Source organism: Mesocricetus auratus, unplaced genomic scaffold (genome assembly GCF_017639785.1).
Source record: "Mesocricetus auratus isolate SY011 unplaced genomic scaffold, BCM_Maur_2.0 Super-Scaffold_100003, whole genome shotgun sequence".
Lineage (NCBI taxonomy): Eukaryota > Metazoa > Chordata > Mammalia > Rodentia > Cricetidae > Mesocricetus > Mesocricetus auratus.
Genome location: NW_024429188.1, coordinates 115,714,704 through 115,726,851, shown reverse-complemented (window position 1 = coordinate 115,726,851; position 12,148 = coordinate 115,714,704). Strand labels below are relative to the sequence as shown.

General features: G+C 38.8%; 1 protein-coding gene across 8 annotated transcripts in view; it reads right to left on the bottom strand.

Moving 5' to 3' along the window:
- The window catches only part of Mtmr1 (myotubularin related protein 1), a 60,385-nt gene that overhangs the window by 21,676 nt on the left and 26,561 nt on the right, over nt 1-12,148 (bottom strand). For all 8 annotated transcript variants that reach the window (XM_040744714.1, XM_040744719.1, XM_040744717.1 and 5 more), the window contains 6 exons: nt 11,849-11,956; nt 9,613-9,714; nt 9,285-9,368; nt 8,458-8,607; nt 7,474-7,662; nt 356-541 (listed from right to left, as the gene is read on the bottom strand). In XM_040744714.1, coding sequence (XP_040600648.1) covers nt 356-541; nt 7,474-7,662; nt 8,458-8,607; nt 9,285-9,368; nt 9,613-9,714; nt 11,849-11,956 — 819 coding nt within the window. The remainder of the gene's footprint in view (nt 1-355; nt 542-7,473; nt 7,663-8,457; nt 8,608-9,284; nt 9,369-9,612; nt 9,715-11,848; nt 11,957-12,148) is intronic.

Genomic DNA, 12,148 nt, shown 5'->3' with positions numbered 1-12,148 from the left:
TAAAAATAAGACCAAATCAAACAAAAAAAAAAAAACAAGGAAAGTGATGGAGTCAGGAAGATAAGAAAATCAAAAGAACTTCACTAAACAGCAAATTTGGAGGCTAGACTGAGTTACCTGAGACTCTGTCTCAAAGTTAATTATTTATTAATTGATAATTAAAATGTGAATTTTTATCAGAAAAGCCCTCCACAAAGACCATAGTCCAACTGTTTCCAAGAGGAATATTCAAAAGCTCTCATAAACAGACAGCCAAGATGCATTAATCTGTGGTGTTGAAAAACTACTTACAAATATTTATGACAGATGTTAGATATATGATTTGGAAAGTAAATAAAAGATTGAACTTCTTTACCCTTATATATTCTAGCCAATGTGTCCCATCCACATTGGATAGCCACCGTGACTCATCAATGGAAGGATACACGATCTCCTTTAATTTACGAAGTGATTCCCTCATCACATGAATATTGTGGATCTCCAAAAATACGAGTTCTGCATTGGGGTAAGCACTTTCACTTTCATATCCTCCACCCTTTGCCTATAAGAAAGCAAAAGATACGTATCACTTTTTCTGAAATTAACTTTTTACTGTTTCTACTATAACTAGATATAAACCACTAAGAAACACTAAAGTCCTATACCCTTGTATGGTTGCCCGAGAATTGCCGGAACACAACAGGGTACCATGAACTGGCAGCACAAACCAACACAAACGTGCCTTCTCACGGCAGTGCACCACCACCACGTCTAAGTTCTCAAGACCAGGAGGCTGAAATACAGGTGCCACAGGGTCAGACTCCCTTAGAAGCCTCTAGAGGAATGTGCTACTTACTTTTCTCATTGTTGTAACAAATATCTGCAAAAGTACTTAAAGAAGTAAAGTGGCTCACAGTCTGAGAGGACACAATCCATTACAGCAGAGAAAGAGTAGTGACAGATGTGAGACATAGCTGTTCACATTGATGAATGCTGCTGCTTAGATTACTTTCTCCTTTTTATTCAGTCCAGGACCCCAGATTGAGTGATGGAACTGTCCACATTCAGGGTGAGTCTTCTCTCCTCAGTTGAACTTCCTTGGAAACCACCCTCAAAGTCATACCCAGGAGAGTATCTATATGATTCTAGATCCCATCAGTTGATGATCAAGATCCACAGCAACAGAGAATACTTACTATTCCTTGGCTCCCCTGGTTCCTAGTAGCCCTAGTCACTCTAGGTTTATACACTCAATGCCTTAATCTCTATTCCCATGTTTGTACTTGACCTTCTCCCCCTTGTCTCTGCCTCTGCTGTACTTATAAAAAAATACCTTAGTAGAGAAGCCATTTGCCAAAAAGCCTGAAAACCTGAGTTTTATTGATACCAAGGACCCATATGGTAAAAATAGAGAACCAAATCCTGCAAAGTTGTCCTCTGGCCTGTACATATGAGCACGCACACATGCACACAAATGTAAAAGAAAAAAGCATATCTGTCATGCTGAATTAAGGCCCATCCTAATCTGACTTTGGTTTAACTTGATTACATTTATAAGAAATCTTTCAAAATACACTCATATTCCTAAGTACTAGAAGTCAGGACTTCAGTGCATCATTTTATTGAGGATACAATTTAAGCCTTAATAATCCTCCTTGGTTTTTAAATCAGTAACAACTGGCTCTTACTCAAGGTTCCTTCTGGATGTGTCATTTATCTACCAAGAAAATGCCATACTACCACACAATTTCTGCATAATATAACAATTTGGAGTTCTGAAACCACAAAGTTTATCTTAGCAATTTAATAAGAGAGAATGAATGTAACTAAAAGGAAGATAAGGATTACCTCTTACTGAGCTTATAAAAAAAACTGGTCTATAGATAGCTTACATTTAAATGAAGAGTGCAGAGAAACTGATGGAAATTTTAAAAGCTACAGCTTCTTTGGAAGACAATTTGATGGTTCCTTGAAAGTTATACAAAGAATTCCCATATCGTCTAGCCACTATGTTTGTGTGCAAGTTTTAATTAAATATCGGTTCTGAATTATTTGGCTTATATGCCCATGAATGTAAGAGCAGTATCACAATAATCAGTAGTGATAAACAATTTAAATGTCCATAAACAGATAGTTAGATGAACAGAATGTAGTCTCTCTATACAATCGATGTTATTCATCCATAAAAAGGAATGAAGAACAGATGCTACAAAACGGATGGATTTTTTAAATGAGTGAAAGAAGACAGACACAAAGGAGTACTTAAATGTATGATTCCATTTTTATGAAGTGTCAAATTCAGAGGAATCTATATCTATAAAAGCATATTAATTGGTGCCAGAGACTGGGCTTGGGGAATGGGGACTGACAGCAAATGGGTACAGAGTCTCAATTTAGGGTGATGGGTTCAGATAGTAGTGCTACTATTACAGTACTGTGAATATATTGGAAGTCATTGAAGTGTAAACTAAGCAGTTTTATGTTACCTGAATTTTATTTTGATAAAAAGGTAATCATATGTATAACACAAAGACATACTATTAATTTAATCTGCAACCAACTATCCAGTGTATACAAATGTCTTGCCCTAGTTTAGTACTGATACAATAATGAGTAAGTGGACACTCTGGTCCTTTAGGCTCTCCAAATCTGGTGAGGTGGGCAGAGGAGATCAGAATCAAGGGCAGCAGAGGGCTGAGGGTCTTCTACTCTAGGACAGTTCAGGAGGTGGGACATGCCTGGACAGTTAAAAGGAAAGAATGTAAAAATCAGAGAAAACGGAAAAGAATGCCTAAGACAAACAGAGCACAGAGCTGGGTAAGGTCATGGCTTCCTGAAATGAAGAGAGGTATTGCACAGAGAGTGCCAGGGCAGTGGAATGATGAATGGTGAAGTCAGAGAGCATGCGGAGGCTGGATGACATGCGTGAAGAGGGCCAGACAGTAGAGGAATGGGGTTATACTGGGAAGGGCCTATGAGGGTGAGACACTCTGGAGGCAGATCAAGTAAAAAGAAACAATCATCTGGCTGAAGGAAGTAGGGCCTAGATGGACATCTGATTTGATACATTTAAGAGGAAGCACACAGTGGTGATTTGGAACAGTGGGAGTGGATAGGGCGAGTGATACCTATGATTCTCTGCTAGGCTACCTGAGAAATTGTGGCATCAGTTATTGAGAGTATACTGGAGAAGAGACATATTCTATGGGGAAAATTTTGCTTTTGAGTACAGCAAGGACCAATGACTTTGAGAAAACTCAGCTGGAGACATCTGTAGGCCATGGGATACAAAGGTCTAGAACTCAGAAGTGTGAACTGTGAATATGAATGTGAAATATTTGTCATATGGATGGGTGACAAGGGAAGACAGAGACATGCTGCATGGTGTCCCAGGACAATGTGTCACGTAGGGACAGAAGTGTGAGGAAGATCAGTATTTAAGGAAAACAATGAAGCGGGGAGGAGAACACGAGTGAGAGAAAACAGAAGAGAGGAGATAAGAAGGTAGGGTTACAAAGGAGAGGGAAGGAGAGACTGGAAGGGTGGAAGAGGGGAGAGAAGGGGACACAAGGAGAATATTAAGGAGTAAAGACCCTGGGCAGGCAGAAGAGGCCAGGGAAGAAAAATAAGGTCCAGGGAGAAAGGCCCCTCTTCTACTGCAACAGGAGGCAAGAAGGGGAGACAGTTCCTATCTGACACAGCTTGTTCTCTATGAAAAAAAGTCAGCTGTTGAGGACTGGGCAAGAGTACACACTTCAACCGCCATAAATGGCTTTAAATGGCTTTTGTGGAAAATGGAGGGCTTGCTAGAGAAATGTAGAGGACCACCCAGCAGCACTGAGAGCCCAACTAAGGCTATAGCACATGAATCCACAGTGGTTCTGATCTATGCATTATGAACCTTTTCTTTGAAAACATTCAGAAGTCCAGGATGTGGGCACAAGAAAGGCACATGGGAAAATGAAATGCATTGCAAAACATTGATAACTTTACAGGGCACCTACTTTGTGTTAACTTGTAAGCTAGGCAGAGAAATCAGTCCCTGGGGGCTAGTAGCCAATGGGGAGGTGAGGTGATGAGCTGGAGTCTCAAGGGTATATAGCACTTCACTATAGATGCAGCATGCATACACTAAGAGTTGGGATGAGCCTAGGAAACATAGTTAAAGTCAATTTGTTGTCTGCAGGCTGATTAAAACACAGCACAGAAGAGAAAGGTTCATTAATTAAACTAAGGTTATAGAATTAAAAGAACACTGCGTACCAAGTCTATAAGAGAACACAGGGATAAGTCACCTGGGGGGTCACAAGACAAATAGGAAGGGCAGTGAGAAAGGAAGCGCACTGATACCTTGGAAGGAGCAGGGTGTTAGGTTTAGAGAGTTGTGGAAGACAAAAATTTGTTGGACAGACATGTATCTTTCAGGGTCAAACAGGGTTCTTAAGAGAAGCGGTGATATGGGAAACTGTTACCTATCTGTACCCAAGTCTGCAATCTGAGTGGTGTGTGTGTGTGTGTGTGTGTGTGTGTGTGTGTGTGTGTGTGTGTGTGTGTGTGTGTGTGGCGGGGGTACTGCTATGTCTGTTGATAAACAGAAGTCCCTATACACCTTGGGAAGGAGCTAGCTGGGGAACTCATGTTCTTAGTTTCAGAATCTGAGAAAGTGTCAGCCTAAAGCATGGGGTATTGGTTAGTTATGTGAATATAGTAAAGATTCTATGGTGACCTTGGGATGTGCTTCAGGAACTGAAAGAATTATCACCCAGGAGATATGGTGAGAAAAAAGGAAAGGATTCAAGTGCATGGGATGTGCAGTACTTAGTTCTTAGAACAGTCTATACAACATGGTGACTATCTACAATGACAACATATTGTATATGTCCAAACTGCTCAGAGTAGATGTGAAATTTCTTCACCTTACAAAATGTTGTAAGGCTCTTCATATATTTGTTACCTTAATTTAGCCACTCTACAATGCATATATACTTCAAAGCATGCACACAACAAACATATACAACTTTTGCCAAGTAAAAGTATTACGAATATTTGTTATTTCAAAAGTAACAATTAAAAAGAAGATATTTTTTCTGTCTTTGCATGTCTGCCTTCCCTATACAGTTTTCTGATATTTTGTAATTCCTTAGAATAGTAGTACAGGAATGACAGGAAGGATTCAGAGAGGTAGACAATAATCCTTCAGTCACGGGAGTAAAGGCAACTGCCTGATGAAAAATGCCTTTGTACAATAGGTTGAAAAGTGGCTCTCATTGAAGACATTCACAAAAACCCATTCCAACTATGAATGCAACCTTATTTGAAAAACAAAATAGGTCTTTGAAAATGTGATTAGAGAGCCAACTGCAGGGATAATCCTGGATTACCTCAAGTGGGCCATTAAGGTCATTACAATATCCTTAGAAGTAAGAGGAGTAAGAAACAAAGAAGCACACACAGCAGGAGGAGGCTAAGTGAAGATGAGGTAGATTTCAGGGTGTGGCTACAAGCTCAGGAGTGCTGGCTTGGCCATGAGACACTGCAGGAGGTAGACTCTTTCTTGGAACCTTTAGAAGGAGATTTTGGACTTGTGATAGTTTACAGGGCAGCCTCAGCTCTATTCTTCTGCCACCTTAGTAACCAACACCATAACTTAGCCTCTAAGTCAGAATCCTAGGTGGCATCCTTGACCACAAAAGTGGCCAACTCAGTAATAGCTTCATGCATGGAGTGCAAGAGGTGCACCTGCCACCATGCAGAGGCATTCACGGGTACCATTGTTTTTTAATTCTAATCCCCACACAAGTGTTGGCACAAGTATCATCTCTCATCTTGTTGAACAGGTTAAGTAACTGGTAGTGTAAACCCCAGGAGTATTCAAGTCCAAGCCAAAAGTCTCATTGTTTTGCTAAACTATCTCTTAGGTGGCTCTGAATTCACTCTAAGGTTTTGTGACCCCAGAGATGGCCAAGTAGAGATGTCAAACATGGGAAAGTGGTCCAACCTCAGGAGGGTTCAGGGCTAGAGACACCACCATGTGCAACTCAGCATAGAGACATTGTTTAAAGTCCTGACTCAGAGTAGATGACCTTGGGAAACTGCTACAGAACATAAAAGGGAACCCCAAATTAAGGTCAAGTAACTTTACCTTTTAAAGTTGGAAAAGGAAGAGGAACCAATAATGGACAGCAAGAGGGCCAGGCTGTATAGTGAGAAAAACATGGGGGTTTGGGTGAGAGTGTTTATGAAACCATGAAAGCCAAGAGAATGGAGTGGTCCATCTAAGGTCACTAAGGATGACAACAAACTTGAATGCTTCCTCAGTGACAGCCACTATAGAGGTAGGAGATTGACCTTTTGGCATCTGTAGTTAATTAATGATGGAATACACATTAGGGAAAGACAGGGAGCAAGCTGACAAGAGAAAGCTGACACACACACAGGTTGGATGATAATGGTGCTGCTAGCCACCATCTTTCTCACCATTCTTATAAGAAAACCATGTCCTATCACATTTTTGGACAGGTATTCAAACTGTTCTGCCCAACTTTCTGACTATATCAAGCCAGCTCAAGTGGCATCTACTCTGTAAAGCCCTAGCTAAGTTTATGGCAGGACTAGCCATTTCATTTTCGCCTTCCCAAGCAAACAAAGCTTACTCCTCCTATTTGTAGCACCTCAAACTGCCTGCCTTTGTTATTTCTCCCAGTACATTGCCCCTATTGGGTGCTCATTAGATGTGTCACATTACATGTATGAATGAGATTATGAATGAGATGATAATGGACTGTCAGTTTCCTAATACTTGAAATTTTACTTGAGGAGACCATAAAGTTCTCTGACTACTGAAGGTATGTCTTCAGGTACACACAATTAGAAAAATGTCCACGGGGAAGAGAAATGATTCAAATCACAGCCTTTCCCTATGTGGATAACTGGTACCAGGAGCTTGATCTTCAAATTTTCATGCATATGAAAGACTCAACATGATCAAACATGAGCCACATGTAGATGTGTTTGTAACACATCTCATTTATGTGAGTACTACTTTATGTGACTTATGGAAATTTTATATATTTGTAGTTTCATATAGCTGTCTATTCTAAATATATATACATTTATCTGTATAAATATATAAAATATACAAAACATATTAATTTGTCAAACAATCAATAAATTTATTAGAGGGGCTTCCAAGGAGCATGTGGTTGTTTCACTAAAATACATATTCATTTATGCAGTTTTCTATCTGAGGCTTTGGTGAATTGAGTCATCAGACAAAACTATGGAGAAGTAATGAAAACAGCAAGATTCTAGCCAATGTAAGATACAGAACATAGTCCACAGAGTATTAGAGAGGGAGGGAGAGCAACAGACTACATCAAAAGAACCAAAGTTCACATAATAAGGAATTCAATGGTCTATTCCAAACCATGAAGACTTATAGAAAGTATGTTTTAAAAAACCCACAGATTTTCTACAAGGCTATTGAACATGTACCTTGTTGGTATCAGCAACACTGTTTTGTCGGGCATCAAAGATGATAAGTTTATGTGACTGTGCATTAGCATCCATTATTGTCTGCAGGTATTTTTCATCTTCTTTGCAGCGTTTATCATTGGGACCCACCAGTGGCTGGCTGCAACGTGTAATCGTTGCCTGACTTTCTGGGTGAATCCATGACAACACCTAATGTTTTTAAAGCAACAAATAAAAAATATCTGCTGAGAGATAACATTTATAAAACAATATGTGATCTAATTAATTGGTAAAAAAAATGCAACTTCTCCTAAAGAGTTTCCTTACAGCTCTGAGTAGGCAAGCTAGTCATAGCATTGTAGTGGCCAAGACAATGTGTTGGTCATACTAAAAGAAATCTGACTAGACACTCTCTAATATAATCTCTTTCTGCCTTTGAGAGTCTATCATTTTAAGTAAAAGAAAAGTTAGGTCAAACTATTACTAAAATCTAATCCCATTTCTATTTGACTGGTTAGCTTCATATTTTTTGAATATAAAAAACCCTCTGTATCTCTGTAATAGCATAAATGGTAGGATAAGGTCTCATACTAAAAAGAAACTATAACTCTGCCACCAGATTTCCCATTTTCCTGCAGTGGTCAAGTGATACAAGAGTATTCTGATGTAAACTCTGAGCAAAAATCATCATTTCCTTCTGGGCATTATGTTTAAGTCCTATGCAGCTACATCAATGCATATAGCAAGAAGAAAGAATGTATTTTCTCCAGAGTGAATGGTAGAACCAATAAGGTAAACTGTTGAACATGGCTGTATCTAAAAGGCAAAATTCAAGGTGCATTTGCATTTAGAAACAGGACATATACAAGAGTGATATAAAAATGATGCATTTCTTAAGAATCAAAGATACAGCCTGGTTTATAAGCTAATTTTCTACTTCCCATTTTGTTATTAGATACAATGTAGTGTCTGTTTCCATGTAAAAAAGCAATCCATATTACTTACAGGGACTCTGCCTTTTGCTCGAAAGGCTGCCACTTTTGAAAGGTCATCATCTTTTACACTAGTAGGCACAACAATGACGGCAGGGTAGGTATCGCAGAACTCATAATTACTGTTTATTTTGGATATTTTCCAACTCTCATTTGGCAAGCCCTGTAGGGTGTTAGAGAAGGAAGAAGGGGAAATACTTGTCTCTACTTTGCAAACAAATCAAGTATGAATCACACCTGTTTCTTATTTTAAATGAAAATTAATTTATAAAGTGTTGATTGTTACTTAACTAATAATGCCTCAAATAAAATTTAATGGCAGTTTGGATCCTTCTTCATCAATTTTTATGAAATCTTTAGTTAAAAAAAATCTAGAAGCAGGCAGCTTGATAATAGAGCACTAGCCTAGTATGTGTATCATCCTGGGAGGGAGAGTGGGGAAGGAAAAGGAAGGCAGGTAAGAAGAAGACCAATAGGAAGGCAGAAAAGACATGCAGGAAGACAGCAGCAAGGCAGGCAGACAGGAAGAACGAAAGGAGGCAGAAAAAGGAGAAAGGAAAAGGAAGAAAGGGTAGTTTCTCAAAAATCTGAGTTTCAAACTCCTGTCTACACATTCTACTAATCCCTCTGGAAAATGACGGCTAAACACCAATGGAGTTAAAGATATGGCACAGTAGAAGAGGGCACCTAGGAAACTAAGAACCAAAAAGCTAGAAAAGCTAGACCTACATACAATTTTTGTACTGTTTCTACTCCTCTACTGCATATCTAACCCAACCTTTTAGAACAGAAAAAGACATTTAATCTGTCATAATCCATTTAACAAGTGGCATACTCTACCTGTCTCTTATATTCAGATACTGGATCATAAACTTTCCAGCCATTAACTGGAAACTTCTCTTTATAGCTGAATGCAAATAGCACCTGTACATAAAATCCATAAAATACATGTCAGCATTTGTATTAGAACTCCTATGTTAATCTGCAAATTTGAAAGCAACAAATTAGAAGTTTTTCTTAATTATAACACAGAGAAGATAGAATCCAAATATTTGAATTTAGTTCCAACACAGAGAAGAGAGAAAGGCAACCTCTAAAGGATGTGTAAACATGGAATTATTAGATACCCAGAGATGTATGCAGGAAAGGTTTACTTTGTTGTACTTGCCTGCCCATTAGAAAGAGGAAAAGCATGCTTGTTGAGGTTTTCAAATATCCCAAGTTTTCGCTGTTCTTCCTGCTTATATGCAAGTCTCAGGTTCCTCATATCCTAGTAAACAATGAGCACCTGTTAGCCAGATACCCTGTCATGAATACATAAAAGATTTTATTTATCCCTCATTTCGTACTTTATAGTTTTCCAACTAACAGAAAACAAGTTAACAAACAAATGCTTCCAATGAAATTTGAAAAGTTAAGGAAACTGGAATAAAGAGAATTGTCTGGGAGTGGCAGGAGGAGCTGTTAACAGAGTAAATAATTAAGAATAATGCTGAAGTGTAGCTCTTCACAGTTGATGCAGAGTTTCTGGCAGGGGGTCGGGTGGGGAGGCTAGCCACTGAGAGTTTGACCATGCTGCAATGAGTACACAGGCAATACAAACTGCAATTTGCGGCAGTTTTTTTTTTTTGGTAGAGGAGGGAACAAGGACAGGAGGGTGGACCTGAGAGGAATGGGAAGTGGGTGTGATAGGGGTGCATTATACAGAATTCCCAAATAATCAATAAAAATATTATGTTGGGGGAAAAGGAATTCCAAATAAAAGAATAATGGTTGTACACAAAAGATAGATGCGCTATCACACTCTGTACACTTCCTGGCCAAAGATAGGCAATTGAATTTATTGTTCAGATTAAGATGCCGAAAGAGCCAACTACATAATTTACTGTATTCATGGAAAAGAAATGTTGCAGATTCTCCCCACTACGTATTCACTAAAAGTAGTCTGTACCATGTGGAGACTATAGCTCTCAGCAATGTTCTTGCAGCAATATAGTGCTGTTTCTTAAGATCACTTTCTTAAAATGCCTTCCCTTGTCCCAGTGTCCTACCTGATGGCCAATTGCCCAACCACAAGTTAGCAGGAAGCAGTGCATCAAGTTTAGCTCTTCATAGTATAATCTTTTTGACCCAGTGACAGTGTTTTAAGCATTGCCTCCCAACCTTTTAAAATCTATGTTCCTGTTAACTAAACACAAAAAGTATCATTCTTCAATATCAAATGAAATTTGAAAATAAATATAATGATAAACAAAGAAATAGTTTCTTGTGAAGTAAAGTTATTGTGATACTTATAACAGCAAAAGAATGGCAATAAGCCAAATACCTATCAGCAGAGGCTGTAGCTGAATAATGTACAGGGCAGCTAAAGGGCTGCTGAAAAGAAGCTGCAGCTCCATATGAGCCAGTCCTAAGAAACTCCAAGACACACAGTCACAGGGAAAGAAAGGTACAGAGCCATGTATACACTATCATTGACCTTTTATTTTATTTTTAGACAAGGTCTCATTATGCTGGCCTGGAGCTTGCTATGTAGATCAGGCCAGCCATGAGTTCACAGAGATCTGACTATCTCTGCCCGCTGAGTGCTGGTACTAAAGGTATGGGTCACTAAGTGGCTCAGTGTTTCTTTCAAATAAATGTTTCCAGGCACAAGGTATCTATGTAGTGTTATATTAGGCATTGGTAACTGTGTCTGTAGTGAGTGGTAAAGTGGGAGAGAAAGACATGATTGTTTTTCTATGTATAGCTTTTGTACTTTGGAATTATGAATCATCTTTAAAAAAATAAAACCAAGGCTAGAGATATGACTCAGTAGTTAAGAGTGCTTGCTGTTCTTCCAGATGTACCCAAGTTCAATTCCCAGTATCCACATGACACTTTGTTTTAGAGGTAAAGTCACCAGGCATAAAACCTATTCATTTGAGGTCCTTCTTTGGGCTCCCATCATTAAAGTTATCCCACAATCTCCTATCTAACATATTGAAGGAAATAAAAAGAAAAAATGAGAATAGTTAATGGTAGGAAGTTCCAACATAGCCAAGAATCTTTGATCACAAGATTTCTAGAACAGGATGTCTCTTGGGTAAATCTTTGACCATCTACCATGTTGAAAAGTACTTAAAACAGGAAACTCTGAAAAGGAGTATTGAATTCTATTTTCCACTGGCTCTTTCAGAGATGTGACAACCAGCACTTAGGTTGCAGGTTAATTAGAAAACATTTCAGCTTTCAAAAAAGGATTGTTTTGAAAGTGGTTTGTATTCATTGATATAAGATTTGGGAGAGTTGTTGCCCTGAAAACAGTACAAATTCTTCCTATGCTCCAAAGATCCTAAGGGTCATGAGTCAACAGTTCAGAGTGAGCTGCTTTGTGTCAGTGTTCACTTGTGTCTGCAGCCTACCTTGCACACGATCTCTATACCACAAGAATTATCCCCGTGGCTCTGGGCACCAATCTTCTCAACTCTGCTAATCACTCCAAGGGGAACATCGAGGATGAAATGTGGGTCCTAGGTTTAAAAATTAAACACCTATCAAAGTCAGTAAACAGAGTGTTTATGTTAAAGTCAGTAAATAGAGATTTTATGTTTTAAGTTGCTCTAGAATTGTAACATATGGTTATTTACTTTGAAATGCAGTTATCTTGGCCCCAGATAAGAAGCTGACATCTGAGAGATAGTAGACCTCAGGAGGTCTATACC